At 43.3% G+C, this 25,430-nt stretch overlaps 1 protein-coding gene across 2 annotated transcripts in view; it reads left to right on the forward strand.

Annotated features, from left to right (window-relative positions):
• GABRG2 (gamma-aminobutyric acid type A receptor subunit gamma2) overlaps positions 1-25,430 on the forward strand; it is a 307,851-nt gene that overhangs the window by 195,458 nt on the left and 86,963 nt on the right. For both annotated transcript variants that reach the window (XM_075344448.1, XM_075344449.1), the window contains exons 2-4: positions 8,375-8,523; positions 15,342-15,409; positions 24,238-24,458. In XM_075344448.1, coding sequence (XP_075200563.1) covers positions 8,375-8,523; positions 15,342-15,409; positions 24,238-24,458 — 438 coding nt within the window. The remainder of the gene's footprint in view (positions 1-8,374; positions 8,524-15,341; positions 15,410-24,237; positions 24,459-25,430) is intronic.

Here is a 25,430-nt window from a genome sequence, read left to right on the forward strand (position 1 = left end):
CATTTCCCCCCCCCCCGCACAGGGAGGGACAGAACAGGAGTGTGATGAAACCCACACATAAAGACAGAGATGGGAAAACCAAAGCTCTGTCACAGAAGACGCACCCACAAAGGATACCTCACAGACCAAGAAAGACAAACTAAAAGTGGCATGAGTGGCAGGATTCAACCATCATAAATAGGAGGGGAGCAGATGAGATAGGCCTCCCACAGCATGTGATCAAAAGAGTAAGCAGACCAGCAGAGATTAAGGGGTGCTTTACATGCTGCGACATCGCTAGCGATTGCTAGCGATGTTGCGAGCAATAGCACCTGCCCCCGTTGTTTGTGCGACATGTGGGGATCGCTGCCGTAGCGAACAATATCGCTACGGCAGCGTCACATGCACATACCTGTTCAGCGTCGTCGCTGTGACCGCCGAACAATCCCTCCTTCAAGGGGGAGATGCGTTCGACGTCACAGCAGCGTCACAAAACGACCACCCAATAGAAGAGGAGGAGAGGAGATGAGCAGCCGGAACTTGCCGCCCACCTCCTTCCTTCCTCCTTTCCGGTGGACGCAGGTAGGATGATGTTTGTCGTTCCTGCGTTGTCACATATAGCGATGTGTGGTGCCGCAGGAACGACGAACAACCTTCGGAATGAAACACCAACGACATTATGATTTTTAGCGACGTGTCAACGATCAACGATTTTTGCCGTTTTTGCGATCGTTGATCGTTGCTCCTTGGTGTCAAATGCTGCGATGTTGCTAACGACGCTGGATGTGCGTCACAAACACCGTGACCCCGACGATATATCGTTAGCAATGTCGCAGCGTGTAAAGCACCCTTAACACTTGTTAGCCTGTCTTTGAACCAGCATACAGCAGGTTGACAAACAAGTCTGCCTGTATTGATCCCAGACACCAGAGAAACCATCGGTTGGCATGTCAGAATTTGCAATCTGAACAGAGCCCACCGCCGCCATGACAGTCAGCAAAGTTTTTGCAGAACTCCGTGTAACACAAAATGGCTAAATATTAAAATAAATACTAGCAAGATCTGATAAAGTGCATGATATAATAAATGATAGAAAATGCTCATTACAGAATCAGACATTAAATATACTATGTACAAAAGGTTAACACATATGATGAGGAGCCCCCAGATTCTGACATAGGTTTCGCACCGAGCTTTTACAAGGAGTCAAATTCTAGGATACTGTAAAAAAAATCTCTACATATAAATTATATGGCACACCAAAAAACAATATGAGTCCATATCGTTATATGAACCATAAAAGGTTTAAAGCAAGGTGAAATAAATCCTTGGCTATGTGCCCACAAGACTCTGTACCCGCGGATTTTGCTGCGGAAAACCTGCGTATTTATCTGGATTTTCTAGATAAATCCTCAGGTTTTAGCAAGTACAGACACTCCCCATGTTATCCTATGGTACATGGGGAGTGCTGTGTCCATGCTGCGGAATGTGCAGCTGCGGAATATGCTGCGGATGTCCCTCAGCCGCACGTAATTGCATGTCAGTTATTTATGCGGAAATACCTGGGGAAATCCCGTCCCTCCAATATGGAGATAGGACCTGGACTTGCGCAGGTAAGCCGCATGAATGTCCGCAGGTTTACCGCAGCTATTTCACTGTAATCCCGCAGCTATGTATAGCTGCGGATTCCGGGGAGCAGCTTCGGGAAACCTGCGGATGTACCTGCGGATATATCCACAGGTACAAACTCCCATGGGAACATTATACTCACTGCCCCGCTTACCTCTACAGACACCAGTGCTTCACCTTTACCCATGTGGTCCTTGCCACATCTTCCACTCACCACTGCTCACACTGAAATTCCCAGGTTGGCTTTATGAATGCGTAGGTAAGGCCATGGTGCATGTAGTGATAATATCTAGATGTAATGACCTTTAGCATGCCTGTGCAGAACCCTTCTTGGCCTCACCAAATTTGGTTATATCGTGAGCTTCTGGGGATTCACACTCAAGACAGTGATCATAAGATGTCACAAAGACCAAATGGATGATGGTGAGGGAAAGAACGGCCAGTGTCATGAGCTGTGAGATGAGTATATGTATTTTTTTCATTTTTTTGCATATATAAGAGTATAATAAGAAATATTAAATTTGCAGATAGGTTCCCAGGTAATTAAAAATCCACGTGAATAGGCAGAGTTGAATGTTTCCCGATCTTCTCATGTCTACTAAACAGTCTTGGCTATTTACAAATCATAGATTGCCCTTTACATCCCTTAAGGGTACTTTACATGCTGTGATATCGATACCGATATTGCTAGCGAGCATACCCGCCCCCATTAGTTGTGCGTCATGGGCAAATCGCTGCCCGTAGCACACAACATCACTTACACCCGTCACATGGATTTACCTTCCCTGCGATGTCGCTCTGGCCGTCGATCCGCCTCCTTTCTAAGGGGGCGGTTCGTTTGGCATCACAGCGACGTCACACGGCAGCCATCCAATAGCAGGGGAGGGGCGGAGATGAGCGGCTGGAACATGCCACCCACCTCCTTCCTTCCTCATTGCCGGTGGACGCAGGTAAGGAGATGTTCGTCGTTCCTGCGGTGTCACACATAGCGATGTGTGCTGTCACAGGAACGACGAACAACATTGTACATGCAGCAGTAATGATATTCTGAAAAGGAGCGATGTGTCAACAAGCAACGATTTTTCACGTTTTTGTGCTCGTTGATCGTCGCTCCTTGGTGTAACACGCTGCGATGTCGTTAACAGCGCCGGATGTGCGTCACTAACGATGTGACCCCGACGATATATCATTAGCGATGTCGCAGCGTGTAAAGCACCCTTTACTGTGCAAAGGAACTAGTGTGCATGCGGATTTACCGATGACAGCTTTGATCTCGAAACCTAATACATTTGTTTGTATTACTGTATCTCTTTTATAAATACTATATATAACCTTATATATGTTTTCCTAGAAATTTAGCACAAGCTGTTTATTGGCACTGTAGGAAAGACTGCAAACTGCTAATTAAATAATGTTGTAAACAATGACTTACATTTTTGCACAATGACTAAGAATTTCTACAAAAAAATACATATTCAGTATTCTATGTTTTTATAGTATGACTGCAGGTGCGGGAAAATGCAGGTGAGTTGCTAAGTAACAGAAGGCAATGAACCTTAATGCAGAGTCATATCAGAATCACTCCATCTCAGGATATTTTCACTATATTCAATATTAAGAACACATGAACTTAAAGGGAACCTATCAAGTGGAAAAATACTATTGATATGTAAATATAGGGTTAATCTGCAGGCTAACAGTATTCTAAACCTGCTCGGCACCTACACAGTAATCCTCTCCAGCAGGACGAAGTTTAATCCTCCCGGCAGCGTTTGATTGTCAGTCACGTGAGCGGCGCTGGCACGAGTTCAGTCACCACTCTGTGTATGGAGAGGGGCGGATATAAATATGACCCATACTGTCTGACAGCTTCAAATCATATTCCTCACTTCCAAGCTTTAGATAACTGATGGGTGAGTAGGGCTTAGCATGGGTGTGTGGGGCTTGGCATGGGTGGGTAGGGCTTAATATGGGTGAGTGAAGCTTGGCATGGGTGAGTGAGGCTTTCTGTCAGTGAGCTGGGCTTGGCGCATGGGTGGGTGGAACTTGTTTGGGTGATTGGTACTTGACATGGTTGAGCAGGGCTTGCTGTGGGTGAGTGGGACTTGGCATGGATGAGCAATGACTTACTACCTACTAAGCAGGACTTACTGTGTGTAAGCAGGGCTTGACATGGGTGAGCAGGGCTTTCTGTTGGTGAGTGTGACTTGGCATGGATGGGCAGGACTTGTGTGTAAGCAGGGCTTGGCATGGGTGAGCAGGGCTTTCTGTGGGTGAGTGGGTCTTGGCATTGGTGGGCGTGGCTTCCTATGGGTGAGCAGGGCTTGCTGCATGGGTGATTGGAGCTTGACATGGGTGAGCAGGGCTTTCTGTGGGTGAGTGGGACTTGGCATGAATGGGCAGGACTTGCTATGTGTGAGCAGGACTTGGCATGGTTGGCCAGGGCTTGGCATCATTGGGCGGGGGTATCTGTGGGTGAGTGAGACTTGGCATGGGTGGACGGGGCTTGCTATGGGTAAGCAGGGCTTGCTGCATGGGTTGGTGGAGCTTACTCTAAGTGAGATTTCACTTGGATTTTGTGCATATGCTGCTGCAGACCCAGCTCTCCCTTACATCTCTACTTATACAGGGTGTCTATACATGTACACACACTGCTGGATACCCTGTGTTATGTACACATTTGTAATTTATTACCTTTATAATATGAATATGTGGCGCCCTGGACAAGCCAGGATGTCACAGGTACTGCAACAACACACCCCACACCCCGGCTAGGCACATCTGGGTCAAACAAAAATCCTTGTTGCCTCCCTCCAGGGGCTGATGTCCACACCAGAGGGTGGAGCCAGGCGGTTGGCCCCACCCACCGAGGAGTTCACAGTCCTGGAGGCGGGAAAAGGAAGAGAGAAATCAGTTTGGACTTTGAGGAGTGGAGAAGTGAAGTGGTAGTAGAGGAGACTAACCGTGTCCAGGTACGTGGCCCGGGCACGTACAGCAAGGTTGGCAGACGGTGGTGACCGTCTGCAGGAGAGGCTTATTGACGTGAACCATAAGGACCGGGGACGGGTGGTGGCCCGCCGGTACCGGATCGGGAAGCAAAGAGAAGCCAGCACCATTCGGCAGGGCTTACGGACCCCGACCAGGCTAGGAGTCGCCGTAAAACCGGTCAAATCCGTTAGCGAAGGGAACCTCCGGGGTTTCCCAGCAGTCAAGACCCGATTTAAGGCAACAGCTCAAACCGTGAAGGGAAATACAGTCACCGCCAAGGCTACAGTTCCCAGGGCCAGAGCCTGCGGGCAAAGGGGGCTCCCTCAACATCCATCCAAGCTGGGGAGCGGGTTACCGGTGGGAAGCCACCAGAACCGAGAACATAACACCGGTGCAGGGAAAGGCAGTCACCACCAACCTACCGGGAGAAGAACAACCGCAGCCGTCTGTGGGACCTGTCCATACAGCCGTTTGTTTTACCGGAGACTTTGCATTCATCATTGGCTGAGTGAGTACCACTGTGCCGTGCGGCACCGCGCTGCCCCCGTGACCCTGCACCTCACCAGGCCCCGTAACCCGCCTGCCATCCCTCCCTCACCGGGCCCCGGGACAACCAATCCCCCCTACCCACGGAGGGGAAGAACAACATCTAAGCTGCTCCCTGTCATCGCTCCCGGGATCCCCGTCCAGAGCAGCGGTGGTGTCACAACCTCACCACAACCGCGGGTGGCGTCATGGAAATAAATCCCCCAAAACATTCCCCTTTTCACTCACGGGCGAGGAGCGCCGCTCGAGTCCCCAGATCCGGCCCACCGCTCGAGCCACCGAGCAGCAGAAGCAGCAGCGCCGGACCAAAGCGTGGTGAGCGCAGCGTCCCCTCCCCGCCCACGACAAATACATTTAAGACTGCTTTACACCAGACAATCTATCGTGCGATAGATCGTCGGGGTCACGGTTTTTGTGACGCACATCCGGCATCGCTGGCGATGCCGGCCTGTGTGACACCTCCTAGTGACGCAGTATCGCTCACAATTCGTGAGTCGTGTACTGCTCGCTAGGTTCCATAATATCGTTTAATTTAGTTGTTCATCATCGCTCCGTGTGACACCCCGGAATCAATGAACAGCAGCTCAGCTGCGTCACGCGGCCGCCGCCGGCTATGTGAAGGAAGGTGGTGGGCGGGATGTTTACGTACCGCTCATCTCCGCCCCTCCGCTTCCATTGGCCGGCGGCCATGTGACGTCGCTGTGACGCCGAACGTCCCTCCCACTCCAGGAAGTGGACGTTTGCCACCCACAGCAAGGTCGCACGAGAGGTAAGTATGTGTGACGGGGGTTACTGACTTTGTGCGACACGGGCAACGATTTGCCCGTGACGCAAAAAGGACGGGGGCGGGTACGATCGATTGTGAAATCGCACAATCGGTCGTACCATGTAAAGCAGCCTTTAGATCTCTCTCCATCCACTGATATCATCTATCCATCCATGTGTTTGAAGTGCAGTAGGTGATAATCTTTATTTGCAGGACTGGTCCTCTATGCATTGCTTCTATTCCCTGTACTACTATCCTGAACAGATGGTGCTGGGGCTCAGTGTGACTCTATAGGCAGAGTTACAGATTTGTGCTCACTGCTGGCTTGCAGCCTAGCAGAAGGAATGATGGGAAATGTAGTAAGAAGGGAGCAGAGGAGTCTAAACAGGAAGTGATCACTATGGCAACAGAGCTTTGCATCAGGGGACAGTAAGAAAAGCAGAAAGGCATACAAGAAAATGAAACTTTGCAAAAAAGGTAAATAGGGATCTTAACGGGCACTTTCCTTAACCCCTTCACCCCCCCCCAGCGATTTTCCATTTTTCGTTCTAGTTTTTTTCTCCCTTATTCCCAGAGTCATAACTTTTTTAGTTTTCTATCAATATACCCATATGATGGCTTGTTCTTTTGCAGGGTGAGTTGTACTTTTGATTGTCACCATTCACTCTGTCACATATTGTACTGGGAAACGGGAAAAAAATTCCAAGTGCAGTGAAGTTGCAAAAAAAGTGCAATTGCATAGTTTTTTTTTTGCATTTACCGTGTTCACCATTTTGAAATACTGACCTGGCATGATTCCCAAGGCCGCTACGAATTCATAGACGCTGATCATGCATAGTTTTACTTTTATCTAGGGGGTGAATTTTTTTAAAAACAAATTTGTAAAATTTTTTTTTAAAAAAATTACACTTTTGTCGCCATTTTCTGAGACCCGCAGCGTTCTCATTTTTTGGCATCTGGAGCTGTGTGATGGCTTTTTTTTGTGTCATGAACTGGTGTTTTTAGTTATCCCATTTTTTGTGTAGATGGGATGTTTTGATCGCCTGTTATTGCATTTTCATGCTGTGTTGCGGCGACCAAAACAATGTAATTTGGGCATTTGAAATCTTTTTCTCTCTGCGCCGTGTACCGATCAGATTAATTGAATTTATATTTTGATAGACTGGGCATTTCTGAACACGGCGATACCTAAGTGTTATTTGTTTTTATTATTGTTTTATTTTCAGTGGGGCAAAAGGAGGTTAATTTGAACTTTTAGGTTTTCATTATTTTTTTTACATTTTTTTAACACTTTTTGTTCCATTTTTTAAGGATACTTTATGACTGCAGTGTGCAATTGCTTCTACTGAAATGCTGCTCTCCTGTGAGTGCCGACACTCTGCTGGCATTCACAGGAAGTGAGTTATGGCAGCGATAGGGGTCATCATCTTACCCCATACTGCCATGCCAACCCATTGGCGATCCCCACCAGAGCGCATTAAATATCACTTTTAGAGTTCGATCAAAGAGGTTAAAAGGCGATCCACCCGCAGATCAGCAGATATGTGTGGGGATGACTGCGTTCTAACCTTGCGAGTCAGCGGTAACTGGAAGGAAGCAACCTAGGTTGTATATATATATGCCCTAGGTCATGAAGAGGTTAATCATTTACGCCAAAACTAGTAATGGAGTCAGAGGAATGGACAACTTCTTTAAAAGTTGTCTCCCTTTAAGTATTCATTCAAACGTTTTTAGTCTCCACAACTTCCTCTCTATATTAAAGGTAACCTGTCAGGTGATTGATGTCTCCAAACTGGACAGCATCAATCACACCCGGACTACATGATTGCAGCTAGGTATATTATTTTCCACAACCCTCCAAATGTTCAGAGAAAAAATACTTAGAAAATCCAGGCGAGGATTCAGACCGGTCCGGTCTGACTCTTCTGAGCATTACTCCAGATGATTGAGAGGTTTCTCAATCATGTGTCATTAGAGAAAAACCTGCCAATCACCTGGAGCAATGCCCCGAAGACCGTCCGGGAGCGGTGTTGGGAAGATATTCCAAGTATATTTTCTTCGAAATGCCAGAAAATAATATACATGACTGTAGTTGTGCCGCCAAGCTGTAATTCATGGTGACCATGTTTTTTTTTTCCTCAAATTCCATTTAATACATCCTTCCAAGGCTTATGCCCTCTAAGTTTTGGGGCATTTGAAAATGGATTACTGCTTTGATATATTAGAGATTAGAAATATTCTCTACATTTTGATTGGATTTAATTGTGTTTTACTGAATGAACTATTCTATAAAAACCTTCCACTCATCTAAGAAATTATAACCTGGATGATAAAAGTTTAAATTAAAGCACAATCTACAAATACTGCAAATTGCACCCAATGTTAGTATAAAGTATTGCTGAGTATATAAATATGAAAAATGAATTAATCTATATTTGTTAATTATTATAATTTATCTTCCTGTAGTTCTATTCAAAAAGAAGATGCAGATTATGAAGATACATCCACTAATAGAAATTGGCTGTTGACAAGAAAATTCCATGATAATGATGTTACCTCTATTCTAAATGGACTTTTAAAAGGTTATGACAACAAGCTGAGACCCGACATTGGAGGTATGTTACATTGTGGGACATTATTCAACTAGTCATTTCTTTAAAAAAAAAAAAATAAGGTGATATAGTACAGTACATCTTGCTACTTGTGCTAATTGTAATACTTTCCCTTATATTTGCATGGATTGTGAAGTAGATCCAGTGGGTTTTTTTTTTACATAACATAAAGTTAAGCTACAATATGTTAGAATTGGAAACAAATATCTCAAAATACTGACAAGTCCCATTCCATAAGTGCCTATAAAGCAGATGCTAATGGTCACTTCTTTGAATTTCTTCTTTTTCTCCCTTGGCCATCAATCGTTAGCTAGTGATGAGCGAGCGTGCTGAATCGAACATCAGAGTGCTCGAGCATGCTCATTACTCCCCCAAGTATCACGTGAGCTCAAGTGCCATGCTTGAATCCACACCCCCCATGTTTTGCAGATTAAACATGAGGGGATTGGCTGCCAATCACGGTAATGTCATAGCCATTTTGGCTACTGGAATTGCTGTGATTGGCAGGCTGCATTGCATCATCGGGTCTTATATGAGACCTGGGGGTGCAATGCTTGGCACACTGCAGTTCAGGGTGAGTTGATGTAGGAGGGAGAGCTTAGGATAGAGCAGGCATATAGACAGGGTTGTGCACTTGCACCCTTTAGTGCCTTTCATGTAGCACCAAACGGTGTTTGTAGCCTGGTTTAATGTAATAAAGAAATAATTTAAAAAAAAAGATATGCGGTCCTCCCTATTTTTGAAAACCAGTCAAGGTAAAGCAGACAGCTTTAGGTTGATATTTTCAGGCTGGGAAATTCATAGTTATTTGGCCCCCTCCCAGCCTATAAATAGCAGCCTGCAGTTGCCCCAGAATTGGCACATTAATTGTGCCAATTCTGGTGTTTTGCCCCAGTTCTTCCCAATTGCCCTAATGCAGTGATAATTGGGTAATATTTTGGTGGGTTGATGTCAGATGTGAATTCTCTGCTGGTATCAAGTCCAGGGTCTACTAATGGATTGGCATCCTACAGACACTCACATTACTAATCCAGTAAAAGTAAAGTGAAAAAAATATTAGTTTATTTGGCTAAAAATTCCCCCACACTATTCTTCATTCTCCAATTTAAGAAAAAAAAAAGCCATGCAGATGGAATGTCATCCATGGTGTGGTGGTCACATGAATTCCCACAAATCCATACTCCAACATATGGAGCCTCCACAGTTCACACCCGGTCATCGCCAGATCGAGACTTTCTCATGTGTGGTGACATCACTAACTCAGTGACTTATTTTACCTTCTTTCACAATAAGATTCTTTATCTCTGATTTGTTTTTTACACAGTTTATTTTTTCTCTCTATAATTATTTAATGCCTTGCCAATCTCTCTTGTTTTAGTTCTTTTCAACAGTTAATTTGTATCATTTATTGCGCCCCTTAAAGCTCTATTTAGCCATAGTAGCGTCCTTCTATTTCTTGTGTCAAACTCATTTTCACTGAGGGCTACATCAGCATTATGGCTGCCTTCAAAGGGCTGCTTGTAATTGTAAGGGCTCATGTAGATTTCCATGCAACATGGTACAAGCATGGACTCTAATACACAAACTGGCCAGGAGCAATCCCTGTGTTGAAGTGCTGTACAAAAGCTGTCCCTTGGTAGAAGGGCTATACAAGAGCTATTCCTCTGTTGTAGGGCTGTACCACAGCTGTGTCTGCATATTATGTCTCTATCACAGCTATTTTTTGGTCGTATGACTATACAGCAGATGTCCCTGGGTGCTAGGCTAGGGTAGTAGGCCTATCCAAGAGCTGTGCCTGGGTTTTAGGGCTAAGCCTTCTGATCTCTTGGATGTAGGGCTAAGAGTGCTGTCCTTTGGTTGTAGGGCTATGGGCGCCATCCTTGGGTAGTAGGACTATACGAATGCTGCCAGTGGGTACTAGGGCTAGAGTAGTAGGGCAATTCAAGAGCTGTCCATGGATTTTAGGACTAAAAGTGCTGTCCCTGGGTTATAGGGCTGAGGGTGCTATCCCTGGAGTGTAAATGTCAACACAAGCTTCCTGCTCCCCCCAGCATTTCACATACTCCATATTCCACCACATGCATCTGTACAGCATTATAGACCCTCCAAATCCCACCACAGGCATCCCTCCAGCATTATACACTCCTCCAAATACCACACAAGCATCCCCCAGCAAGGCAATTCCCCAAACTCTACCAAAGGCATCTTGCAGTATTATACATCCCCAAATCCTACCACAGGCATCCCAAAATATCCCACACTCCCCAAACTCCCACCACAAGCAACCCCACAGCATCATAGACCCCCAAAATTGCACTACAGGCATCACCCACCATTGTACACCCCACAAATTACACTTCAGGCATACCTACAGAATGACTGTATGCACCTCCAAAAAATCCCATCATAAACATCTTCAACCATTACACATTCCAGAAAATCCCACGAAAAGTCATCCCCCCAGAATCGCCACACCCCCTAAAATCTCATAAAATGCATCCACTTTCGCATTGCACACACCCCACATCCCACCACAGGCATCATAGACTCCCGAAATTCCCCCACAGGCATACCCACAGGATTATAGACCCACAACATTCCACAACAGGCATCTCCCAGCATTGCAAACATGACAGGTATCACTATTCCCTACAACATCGCACACGCCCAATATCCCAGCATGGGAATTCTGCCAGCATTGTACAACCCCCGAATCCCATAACAGGCATCTGTACAGCATTGCACACATACCCCCAAATCCCAACATAGGTATCCCCACAGCATTATAGACCCTTAAAATCCCACTCCATGTGTATATAGGTGTTCCAAAAGTGAATATGCTTCTGTGTATATGCATATACTGTATATACATTGCATTGAAAAAGTATTCATTTACTTTTTCGTATTTTGTCCTGTTACATCCACAAACTGAAATGTATTTTAGTGGGGCTTTATGTGATATACGAACACTAATTAGCCAGTATTTGTGAAGTGTAAAGGAAATGATACATGGTTTTTTAAGTATTTTAAAAATATAAATTTGGAAATAATGACATGATCTTCTTTTTAGCCCTCTGATGGACTCCTGAGTGACCAATTGCCTCAAGAAGTAAATTTAGTCCGCCTATGTGTAATTTAATCTCAGTATAACTACAGCTGTTCTGTGAAGGCCTCAAAGGTGTGTTTGAGAACATTAGGTATCAAACAGCATCTTAGAAACCAAGCCACACACCAGCAAGGTCAGGGATAAAATTGTGGAGAAAAGTAAAGAAGAGCTAGGGGTTTGTTTGTATTTTTTTTAAAATGCCCAAGTTCTGAATATCACACAGAGCACAGTTCAATCCATCATCAAAAATGCAAGGAGTAATGGTAGAACTGCAAACCTACCAAAACATTTCCGACCAGCTAAACTGACATCCCAAGCAGGGAGAGCATTAATTAGACAAACATCCAAGAGGTATACAATATGAGCCCACATACAGCCCCTCTATATACAGTATGAACCCACACACAGCCTCTACATACAGTAAGAGCCCCCTACATAGCCCCTATATACAGTATGAGCCCCCACATAGCCCCTATATACAGCATGAGCCCCCACACAACCCCCTATATACAACATGAGCCCCCACATAGGCTCCTATATATAGTATAAGTCTACACACATCACCCATATATAAAGTTTGAGCTCACACATAGCCCCACTATATACAGTATTTGCGTATTTGCCACATATAGCTCTCTATGTTCAATTTGAGCCCCACACAGCCCTTATATACAGTTTGCTCCTCCAAATAGCCCCTATATCCAGAATGAGCCCCATACAAAGCCCTGATATACAGTATCAACCCCATATAGCCCCAATAAACAGTATGGCCCTTCACACAGCCCCCCAATATACAGTATGAACCAACACATAACCCCCAAAATACAGTATGAGCTCCCACATAGCTCCTATATACAGTATGAACACTCACATAGAGCCTATATACTTTATGAGCCCCAACAGAGCTACTTTATATAGTATGAACCCACACACAGTCCCTATATACAGTTTGAGACCCAAAATAGCCCCAATATCTTGTATAAAGCTCCTACATAGGCTTCATATACAGTATCAACCCCCGTATACTCCCTATTTACAGTATGAGCCCCCACATAACTCTTATATACAATATGATTCCCCACATATCCTCCAAAGTATGAGCCCCCAAATAGCCTATGTATATTATATGTGCCCTTACATAATCTAGCAAAGCAAGGACTAAAATATGACTTTTAATTAACCACTTTAAAATCGTTCCATAAAGTGCAGTACAAATATTGTGCAAAAACTCACAAAAATATATACAATAAAAGGATAGATCTGACCCAATTCTTCGTCATGGGCACACCAAACGCCACCAATAAGGGATGCAGGCGGATTTAAGGGGCACTCAGAGGTAGGATCCAGATGAAATGTGAGGTCCTAAGCCCTATTATGCCCCATGCAGTTGCTTCCGCCCTTACAAGGACTTCAGGACTTTTGGCAATATCTGTCTGCTTGGTAGAATTGTATATATATGAGCCCCCACATAGCTCCTATATACAGATTGAGCCCCTAGATAGCTCCTATATAGTAGCACACATCCCATACACAAAAAAAAATTAATAAACCAGATACCATTCTCACAACTCTCTGCTCCAGTTCACTGGGCTCCACGTCTTCTTGATGCCGGCATGTACATGCTGGCACAGACGCCAACTTTGTGACGTAATTGCAACGGTCATGTTAGCTGCCCATGAGCTGCGCTGCCGTTCTGTATTGCCGCCAGCATAGTTTCAGTAAACCTCCCTGAAGAAAGATCTGCGCTGGGGGAATGAAAGGAAGGTGAGTATGTGTTGCTGCACAAAACATTATAATGATGGCAATCTGGCCACAGGCCACTCCTAGACCTTTGGGCGGTAGTCCAGATTGCCCTCATGATAATCCACCCATGGTATTAAAAGTATCAATAATTGGAGAAGTACGGAACTAACTTGACAAAAGACATTATGTCTTAAGGTAAAATTGACGTAAGAGAAGGAATTATTTTTGAATGTTGTACTTTTTTTGGATCTAATATTTAGGTCTGAAAAGGATGAGTTAGATAGACGTGTCTATTTTCCACCTATGTAATTAGGGAACTAATTTGGTGCAAATGATTGACACCTACAGTAAAATGTAATGTTTTTGTATTCAGTTAATAACATATTATATTTGGTTACATAAAATCCATATAAAAAAAATCACGACATTACACTAGCATTACTGAAGTGTATAGCACATGATGTATATCTTTCTAGAATGAGATTGAAAGTTTGGGTGCTTTACACGCTGCGACATCGCTAGCGATTACTAGCGATGTTGCGAGCAATAGCACCCGCCCCCGTCGTTGGTGCGATATGTAGCGAACATTATCGCTACGGCAGCGTCACACGCACATACCTGTTCTGCGACGTCGCTGTTGATGCCGAACAATGCCTCCTTCAAGGGGGAGGTGCGTTCAGCGTCACAGCGATGTCACAAAACGGCTGTCCAATAGAAGAGGAGGGGCGGAGATGAGCGGCCGGAAGATGTCGCCCACCTCCTTCCTTCCTTCTTTTCCGGTGGATGCAGGTAGGAGATGTTCGTCGTTCCTGCGGTGTCACACATAGCGATGTGTGGTGCCGCAGGAACGACAAACAACATCGTACCTGCAGCAGCAACGATATTAAGGAAAGGAGCGATGTGTCAACGAGCAATGATTTTTCACGTTTTTGCACTCATTGATCGTCGCTCATTTGTGTCACACGCTGCGATGTCACTAACGGCGCCGGATGTGCGTCACTAATGACGTGACCCCGACGATATATCGTTAGCGATGTCGCAGCGTGTAAAGCACCCTTTACTGATCTTTTCAGAGTGGTATCCATCACCCCACAGTTGGTTCCCTTCATAATCGTAGTAGTGAAACACTTGATACAGGAGTTCTTTTGGCAATCATAACTTGGACAGTTTATTTTCCTTTATTTTCCTTCTCAACGTTATGACCGACATCACCTCACCCCTATTATTCTGCTGTATTATTCTTTGGGATACTCTCTCTTGGCCTATGCCCAATATCTTGGACCTCTCATCTGCAAGCTACCAGGCATCTGTGCCTTCTTCCCCCCACCATTGTCACCGCTGTCTGATTCTCTGCCCCAATGGCTCTCTAGTTGCTTCAGCCCTCTGACCCCATTGGTTTGAGCCATAGGGTCCAGACCTTACGATGATACCTCTGAGTTCCGTTACTGGCTTGACTAACATAGCCACGTGCTCCTCACTCGAACTCTCCTGCAGAACTGGCACCTCACAAGACCCATCTCTCTAACCACCCCACTGGCCATCTGTCACTTCTCCCACCATTGCTCTAAGCTCCCTCTGTATCCAGGAAACATCTAACACTGCTAGATCTGTACTATATTACACATTACAAAACTATACACTTTGCATTGAACTCTCGACCGCTTGAAGGTACTGGCCGCTACATGTTTCCAACTCTGCTGCATTGAGGAACTAACTGCACCTGCTTTACACATTCTTTATAGAATTCAACCCATGTATATTACACACAGCATAAAACACAGTAGGGGTGGGAGGTAACAAGACCACCTCCTACAAAACTGCAGCTATATAAGGGAAATTGTGCAAGTTTTCAATGAAATAAATGGTTTTTTTTAGCCAAAAATACATACACTTTAGTAAGAAAAAATGTTCTTGAAAGTGGACACTCCTTTACTTACAGCCAGTTTTAAATCTTTTCTTTCTTTGTTAACAGTTAAACCAACAGTAATACATACGGACATGTATGTTAACAGCATTGGACCTGTAAATGCTATCAATATGGTGAGTATTATTATATTTTTATATTCGTAGAATATTACTTGCATTATATTATGGCGCCATCCGGTGTTCCAGAACCACTAACCTAATAATTTCATGTCACCCTTCAACATCCCGTGATTGTGATGACACTATTAGATCACATCGGTTAGCATTGACAATCACAATCTTGCTCAAAATGTTCCAGGTGGATTGAAAAACACTCTGATTTTGCCCACTTAAATGATGACACAGACATAGAGATCCATCCATTGTTCTTGCACAAGGGCCCTCTTCCATCTGTGTCTTCTTCTGCATAGTAAAATTCCTTTAATAAAACTGAAAAAAAATCTAACATGTATGTATTTTACAAAGTTTACAATTATCTAATATATAAAGCTGAGTCCATGTGTGTGTATGTGTGTGTATGTATGTGTGTGTGTGTGTGTGTGTGTGTGTGCGCCTGCGTGTGTGTGTGTGTGTGTGTGTGTGTGTGTGTGTGTGTGTGTGCGCCTGCGTGTGTGTGTGTGTGTGTGTGTGTGTGTGTGTATGTCCGCTAAAGGAATCCACACATCGTCACATTTACAATCACAAAATTTTGCACAACCACCTCATTTGAGTGAGGGAACATTATAGACTAAGTTTTGAGGGGAAAATATAACTTGCTTACATTAAAAGCAATGGAGCTGGGAGCTACAGGTCATTAATAGGAGCTGTGATTGGTTGCTATATTCAACGAAGGGCATTCTTAAAATAAGAAGCTTATGTGTGAGGTAATATGATTTCTGTGGAGAGACAGACACAGACAGAGACAGACTGAGAAACAGACAGACAGACAGAGATAGACAGACAGAAATAGACTAGACAAACAGAGAACAACACAAAGACAGACACAGATAGAGACAGATACAGAGACGGACACAGAGACAGACAAAGAGACAGACAGAGACAACGAGACAGACAGTCACAGAGACAGACAGAGACACAGGGACAGAAAGAGACAAACACAGAGACAGATACAAAAACATACACAGAGACACAAACACAGAGACACAGAGGCAGACACAGAGAGACATAGACCATAGACAGAAAGAGAGACAGACAAAGACAGACACAGACAGACAGAGAGCCACAGAGACAGACACAGAGAAAGACAGAGACACAGACACACATACACACACAGAGACAGACACAGAGAGACAGATAGGGAACCATAGAGAGATAGACAGAGAGACAGACAGAGATAGAGAGACACAGAGACAGAGAGAGAAACAGAGAGACGGATTGAATAGAGACAGGCAAACAGACAGAGAGATAGACAGACAGACATACAGAGAAAGACAGAGACAGGTAGAGACAGATAGAAAGACAAATGGAGATGGATAAAGAGAGAAAGAGAGAGAAAATGAGAGACAAACAGAGAGATAGAGAGAGGCAGGCAGGAAGAGAGGCAAACAGACAGAGGCAGAGAGACAGACAGACAGAGAGGGAGAGTGGGAGAGTGGAAGAGAGACACAGAGACACTTAGTTACTATCCCAGGCAACACTAGGTACTACAGCTAGTATTTTAATACATTTCAATAATGTTAATGAATTCAAAATCAAAAAGTGAAAAAAGTCCAACATTTGTATAATATGATTATTTTGAGTGTCCTAAGGGGCACTTTGCACACTGCGACATCGCAGGTGCGATGTCGGTGGGGTCAAATTGAAAATGACGCACTTCCGGCATCGCATGCGACATCGCAGTGTGTAAAGCCTAGATGATACGATTAACGAGCGCAAAAGCGTCGTAATCGTATCATCGGTACAGCGTCGGCATAATTCATAATTACGCTGACGCAATGGTCCGATGTTGTTCCTCGCTCCTGCGGCAGCACACATCGCTGTGTGTGAAGTCGCAGGAGCGAGGAACGTCTCCTACCGGCCTCACTGCGGCTTCCGTAGGATATGCGGAAGGAAGGAGGTGGGCAGGATGTTTACATCCTGCTCATCTCCGCCCCTCCGCTCTGATTGGCCGCCTGCCGTGTGACGTCGCAGTGACGCCGCACGACCCGCCCCCTTAACAAGGAGGCGGGTCGCCGGCCACAGGGACGTCGCACGGCAGGTGAGTGTGTGTGTGAAGCTGGCGTAGTGATAACTTTCGCTACGCCAGCTATCACCACATATCGCTGCTGCGACGGGGGCGGGCACTATCGCACTCGGCATTGCAGCATCGGCCTGCGATGTCGTAGTGTGCAAAGCCCGCCTAACCCTCATTGGGACTAGAGATGAGTGGATCTGACAATGTTTATGTTGACCAAATCACACAGATTTTACCAGTAAATTTGATTTGTTTCTAAATTATTCCCCATGAATTGAATGCCACTTATTATGCTCTGGAGAAACATGAAGGTCATAATAAACATAGTACAGTATGTAGAAACAAAATACCAAGTAATGTAATACTGATATCCTGATATCCCCCTCCCCTCCACTGCTCAGGGCACCCTGTGTAGTCCTCCGCACATCTTCACACTGGGCAAGGCATTCTGGCCAGTGCAGCCTTATATGTGTCTATCATGCATGTCCTAATGTTACAGGGCACATTATGATGCCACGATATTGCCACGACCTTACCATATGCATGTTCAGAGATGCCCCAGATCTCATCATGACCTCTGGTCCACAACATCTGTCTGCGAATGACAAATGCACAGACAGAATGTTCTGACAAAAATCAAGCAATTTATTTATTTAATCGTATGAACGTATATCTTACCATCATATAAAAATAAACACCAGACAATAGACAGTGATTGAAAAATATCAAAAGGATAAAAGTCAAATTTGAATATCAAGATTTTCTATATATGCAATAGCGTTATCATTTACAATATAGAAATCCTTCTTGTCACCATGGTAGGATCTCAGGGGGCACTCCTCAACAATGTGCTGGATAGTTTGACGATCTGCTCCACAGTCACAGGTCGGAGAGTCATATTTTCCACACTTTTACATAAAATCTGCACACACGCCAAAGTTTGTTCTGATACGATTTAGAGTAACCCATGTTTTCCTTGGTAGATTGAAGCCTGGTGGAGGGTTTTGTAAATTAGGGAACATTTGGGGATCACCGTCTACTACATTGACCCAAAGTTCTCTCCACTTCTCCTCTAAATTGAAGTTTTGTTCATGCAAGGTGATTGCAGTTCGGATGGGTGGGTGTCTTGATTTCAATCGTTGTATTGTAACATCTCTGATATTTTGGTGTATTGGAAGTTTTTCATTATTCCCTACTTTAGTGTATTCTTTAAGTAGGATCTTTTGTCTTCTTAGATTTGCGAGTGCGATATAACTCAGCACAGGTAACCAGTGAACAGGTGTAGGTCTAATAGCACCAGATATTATACGCAATCAAGCAAATTCTCACATTACTTAACCCCTTAACGACCCATGACGTACTAGGTACGTCATGGATCGTGTGCCGGTAAGCCCCGCCCCCTGCCGCCGGCAGGCGGCGGCGAGACGCGCACATATCAGCTGTTATCAACAGCTGATATGTGTGCCTGCTAGCCGCGGGTGGAATCGCTTCCACCCGCGGCCATTAACCCCTTACATTTCGCTGCCAAAGTCTTGGCAGCGATATGTATATGGGCGCCGCCATGACAGTGACTTACCCCGCCCCCACCGGAAGTCACGTGACATGATCACGTGACTTTCGGCGGTTGCCATGGTAGCACAGGGTCATGTGATGACGCCTGTAGCTAACATGAGTCACTTCCTCTCAATGCCGGAATACAGCCGGCATTGAAAGTGAAGCAGCAAATCTGCAGTTCTCAGCTCTGTAGCTGAGATCTGCAGATAGTGCAGAGCGATCGGATTGCTGATCGCTATAGCCCCCTAGGGGGACTAGTAAAATAAAAAAAAAAGTAAAAAAAAAAGTTTCAAAAAATTAAAAAAAAATTAAAAAAACCTAAAAGTTCAAATCACCCCCCTTTCACCCCATTGAAAATTAAAGGGTTAAAAAAATAAAAAATACACACATATTTGGTATCGCCACGTTCAGAAATGCCAGATCTATCAAAATATAAAATCAATTAATCTGATCAGTAAACGGCGTAGCGGCAAAAAAATTCCAAACGCCAAAATTACGTTTTTTGGTCGCCGCAAATTTTGCGCAAAATGCAATAACAGGCGATCAAAACGTAGCATCTGCGCAAAAATGGTACCATTAAGAACATCAGGTCGAGACGCAAAAAATAAGCCATCACTGAGCCTCAGATCCTGAAAAATGAGAACGCTACGGGTTTTGGAAAATGGCGCAAAACGTGCGCCACGTTTTTTGGACAAGCTTGTGAATTTTTTTTTAACCCCTTAGATACAAGTAAACCTATACATGTTTGGTGTCTACAAACTCGCACCGACCTGAGGCATCATACCCACATATCAGTTTTACCATATAGTGAACACGGTGAATAAAATATCCCAAAAACTATTGTACAATCCCACTTTTTTTGCAATTTTTCCGCACTTGGAATTTTTTTGCCGTTTTCCAGTACACTATATGGTAAAACTTATGGTTTCATTTAAAAGTACAACTTGTCCCGCAAAAAACAAGCCCTCATATGGCAAGATTGATGGAAAAATAAAAAAGTTACGCCTCTCGGAAGAAGGGGAGCAAAAAACAAAAACGCAAAAACGGAAAGTGCCCGGGGGCTGAAGGGGTTAAAGTGCTCCTTAAATGATGGAATATCGCTAAGAAATGCCATCACTTTATAATCACTAGAAACCCCTGTTAATCCATGGAAATTAAAGGGGTGAATTAAAGGGGTTGTCCTTTCAAAATCCACAAGACTGCAGTAAAGGGAACTTTACACGCTGCGATATCGGTACCGATATCGCTAGCGAGCGTACACACCCCCGTCGGTTGTGCATCACGGGCGAATTGCTGCCTGTGGCGCACAACATCGCTAACACCTGTCACACGTACTTACCTTCCCTGCGACGTCGCTCTGGCCGGCGATTTGCTTCCTTTCTAAGGGGGCGGTTTGTGCAGCGTCACAGCGACGTCACACAGCAGCCGTCCAATAGCAGAGGAGGGGCACAAATGAGCGCCCAGAACATGGCGCCCACCTCCTTCCTTTCTCATTGCTGGTGGACGCAGGTAAGGAGATGTTCGTCGTTCCTGCGGTGTCACACATAGCGATATGTGCTGCCGCAGGAACGAGGAACAACATCGTACCTGCAGCAGCAATGATATTTGGAAAATGAGTGATGTGTCAACGAGCAACGATTTTTCACGTTTTTGCGCTCGTTGATCTTCGCTCCTTGATGTCACACGCTGCAATGGCGCTAGATGTGCGGCACTAACGACGTGACCCCGACGATATATCGTTAGCAATGTTGCAGCGTGTAAAGCACCCTTTACTCTGTCACTGCAGACTTGTGAATTCTCACGTCTAGAATCTGACTATATGGCACCACTCTAGTCAGAATGTGGCTGGGAGTGTGCTTATTGCGTACTTGTAGACACGTGACCGCCGCTCCCGGCTCTGACACCAGAGAATTCTCACTGTGTGTGCCCTGGGTGGATTCACAGAGAGACTGCAGATTGGTGGATTTAGACAAGACAACCCCTTTAATAGTCAGCAGCCCTGATCTGGTGCTTTGACCCTTTCGGCTACATTGAGTTTTTGACGCTGCATATTTTCACTGCATCATAAGCGCAGCACCCTATCGCTCCAGCAAAGTGAATGGGATTTATAGAAATCTCCTGCCCACTGCGCTTCTTCTTTACTCAGTATAATCTGATCCATGGTGCGTGTGTCAGATTCACAACTTAATCAATTTCTCGTATATACACATACAGTAATTATATCACTAACGGATTGTCACAATCAAATACCAGGAAGTATCAAAACCAAAACAGCTTTGTTTAAAACATGACATAACAAGAGACAAAAACTGCAGAATCAAAAATACAATAAAATACTTATAAAAATGCTTTAAAAAAACGCACTAGAACAAAAACGCACGTAACCTAATTACATAATACTGTAGGTGCAGAAAATCTGCAACATCAAAAACTCACCAAAACCTCATCTTATAGTAGAAACATAACCTTACTGTTTTTTCAGCATATTGCGGCTCCTCGGTCCACCCAATAGTGCATGAGACTGCAGTCAGCACCATTTACCTGAAAAGGAATTATCTACAGTTTTTCTACCCAAGTGGTTACTGTGTAGAAATAGACTATGAAATGTGTGAATATGTCTATCTAACATCTATCTATCTATTTATTTATTCCTCTATCTATCATCTATCTACTGTATTTATCTATCTATTCCTCTATCTTTCTATCCCTCTGTTTATCAATTTATTTATTCATCTATCATGTGTAAAAATAAACTATGAAATGATTGAATATATCTATCAATCTATCTATCTATTTATTCCTCTATCTATCTATCCATTATCTATCTAACTATCTATTTATTCCTCTATCTATCTATCCATTATCTATCTATCTCTCTATCTATCTATCTGTCTATCTATTAATCTATCTATCTATCCCTCTATCTATCCCTCTATCTATCCATTATCTATCTATCTATCCCTCTATCTATCTATCCATTATCTATATATCTATCCATCCATCCATCTATCTATCCCTCTATCTATTCATCTATCTATCTATCCATCCATCTACTGTATTTATCTATCTAGTCCTCTATATTTCTATCTCTCTGTCAATCAATTTATTTATTCATCTATCAATGATTTGTAAAAATAAACGATGAAATGATTGATTATATCTATCATCTATCTATTTATTCCTCTATCTATCTATGATATCTATCTATCTATCTATCTATTCCCTTATCTTTCTATTCCTCTATCCCTCTATCTTTCCATCTTTAAATACCTCTATCAATCTATCAATCTATCTATCCATCCATGATCTATCTATCCCTCTATCTATCTATCTATCTATCTATCTATCCATCCATTATCTATCTATCTATCCATCTATCTATTATCTACATTCATATGAAAACGTTTGGGCACCCCTATTAATGTTAACCTTTTTTCTTTATAACAATTTGGGTTTTTGCAACAGCTATTTCAGTTTCATATATCTAATAACTGATGGACTGAGTAATATTTCTGGATTCAAATGAAGTTTATTGTACTAACAGAAAATGTGCAATCCGCATTTAAACAAAATTTGACCGGTGCATAAGTATGGGCACCCTTATCAATTTCTTGATTTGAACACTCCTAACTACTTTTTACTGACTTACTAAAGCACTAAATCGGTTTTGTAACCTCATTGAGCTTTGAACTTCATAGGGAGGTGTATCCAATCATGAGAAAAGGTATTTAAGGTGGCCACTTGCAAGTTGTTCTATTTGAATCTCCTATGAAGAGTGGCATCATGGGCTCCTCAAAACAACTCTCAAATGATCTGAAAACAAAGATTATTCAAGAAACTTGTTCAGGGGAAGGATACAAAAATTTATCTCAGAGATTTAAACTGTCAGTTTCCACTGTGAGGAACATAGTAAGGAAATGGAAGAACACAGGTAAGTTCTTGTTAAGCCCAGAAGTGGCAGGCCAAGAAAAATATCAGAAAGGCAGAGAAGAAGAATGGTGAGAACAGTCAAGGACAATCCACAGACCACCTCCAAAGACCTGCAGCTTCATTTTGCTGCAAATGGTGTCAATGTGCATCGGTCAACAATAAGGCGCACGTTGCACAAGGAGAAGCTGTATGGGAGAGTGATGCGAAAGAAGACGTCTCTGCAAGCATGCCACAAACAGAGTCGCCTGAGGTATTCAAAAGCACATTTGGACAAGCCAGTTACATTTTGGAAGAAGGTCCTGTGGACTGATGAAACAAAGATTGAGTTGTTTGGTCATACAAAAAGGCGTTATGCATGGAGGCAAAAAAACACGGCATTCCAAGAAAAGCACTTGCTACCCACAGTAAAATTTGGTGCAGGTTCCATCATGCTTTGGGGCTGTGTGGCCAATGCTGGGATCGGGAATCTTGTTTAAGTTGAGGGTCGCATGGATTCAACTCAGTGTCAGCAGATTCTTGACAATAATGTGCAAGAATCAGTGACGAAGTTGAAGTTACGCAGGGGATGGATATTTCAGCAAGACAATGATCCAAAACACCGCTCCAAATCTACTCAGGCATTCATGCAGAGGAACAATTACAATGTTCTGGAATGGCCACTCCAGTCCCCAGACCTGAATATCATTGAACATCTGTGGGATGATTTGAAGCGTGCTGTCCATGCTCGGCGACCATCAAACGTAACTGAACTGGAATTGTTTTGTAAACAGGAATGGTCAAATATACCTTCATCCAGGATCCAGAAACTCATTAAAAGTAACAGGAAGCGACTAGAGGCTGTGATTTTTGCAAAAGGAGGATCTACAAAATATTAATGTCACTTTTATGTTGCGGTGCCCATACTTTTGCATCGGTCAAATTGTATTTAAATGCGGATTGCACATTTTCTGTTAGTACAATAAGCTTCATTTCAATCCAGAAATATTACTCAGTCCATCAGTTATTAGATATATGAAACTGAAATAGCTGTTGCAAAAACCCAAATTGTTATAAAGAGAAAAGGTTAATATTAATAGGGGTGCCCAAACTTTTTCATATGACTGTATCTATCCATCTATCTATTATCTATCTATCTATCTATCTACCTATCTATCTAACTATCTATCTATCTAACTATCTTTCTATCTATCTATTATCTATCCCTCTATCTATCTATGTATCTATCTATCCATCCATTTATCCAGCCATCTATTTTTCACATATATTTGTGTCTTTGTCACTACAGGAATATACTATTGATATATTTTTTGCACAAACCTGGTATGATAGACGCTTGAAGTTCAATAGCACTATAAAAGTGCTGAGACTCAATAGCAATATGGTTGGCAAGATTTGGATTCCAGACACATTTTTTCGCAACTCAAAGAAAGCGGATGCTCATTGGATAACTACTCCTAACAGGATGCTGAGGATCTGGAATGATGGAAGAGTACTTTACACACTCAGGTATTGCATTGTAAAGCCTCAGTTATCTGTGATGTTGCATTACCTTCTACTTGACATAAATACAATTTACAAGTAAAGTGTCACCATCACAATCTTTGCAATGAATGACTTCAATATAAAGTAGAAATAAACAGTCCTGTATCTTATCAAACCAATGCCGTATTTGTTTCATTGCTCGGGTGTAGACATATGGTGCTATCATGGAGGATTTTCTTGGCCTCTGGGCAGTTGCTGAAATTAGGTTCACATTGAGTTTTCCTAGTAGTGTTACATCAAACAGGTGTTTGGAAAATATCTTATATTGAGAGCCATGAAAAAGTTATTTTTGGTAATAGTGCTGTTTCATATGTGAAATTTAAAGTCTGCCTATCCTTTATAAGTAGAGACAGAAATGTTTGTGCATGAGGAAAAATACAATTTCTGGCTACCATGTGATTTTTGGATTTTCAAAATGTTTTCCTCTGTAGGCTCTCCATCTCTACTTTTCAGTTGTCTCTGAGCTAGTGGATGGAGAATAGCTTCTATTAACACTAGAAGTCCCAGAGAGGGGTCATTTATCATTTCTACTTTTGGAACCCAGAGAGAGAGAATGACCTGAAGGATTTGCGGTCTCTGTCGGCTCACTCGCCAACCGAGCTCTCTTTTTTTGTAGAGGAGGAGTCTCCAAATCTGCACGATAAAAAATTTGAAATTAACATTTTGTTTTTGTTCTAAATAAAAAAGATAGTCTAAGGGTCATTTGACCCTCTTTCGGGACTTCAGGGGGAGCTCAAAATTTCTGGGACTTCTAGTGTTAATCTAGTCTATTACTAAAGCTATACTCTGAGGTGAGAGAAATTACTAGAGAGCAGCAGCATTTTCTCTGTGTGTCTGCTCCTCTCTGTTTCTTTCTGCTCCTCCTTCTTCCCTGGGCCAGTAATAAGCAAAGTGTGGCCCTTGGCACTATCAGTTTGGTTTCCGGTTTGTAAAGGC

Source organism: Anomaloglossus baeobatrachus, chromosome 4, assembly GCF_048569485.1.
Source record: "Anomaloglossus baeobatrachus isolate aAnoBae1 chromosome 4, aAnoBae1.hap1, whole genome shotgun sequence".
NCBI lineage: Eukaryota > Metazoa > Chordata > Amphibia > Anura > Aromobatidae > Anomaloglossus > Anomaloglossus baeobatrachus.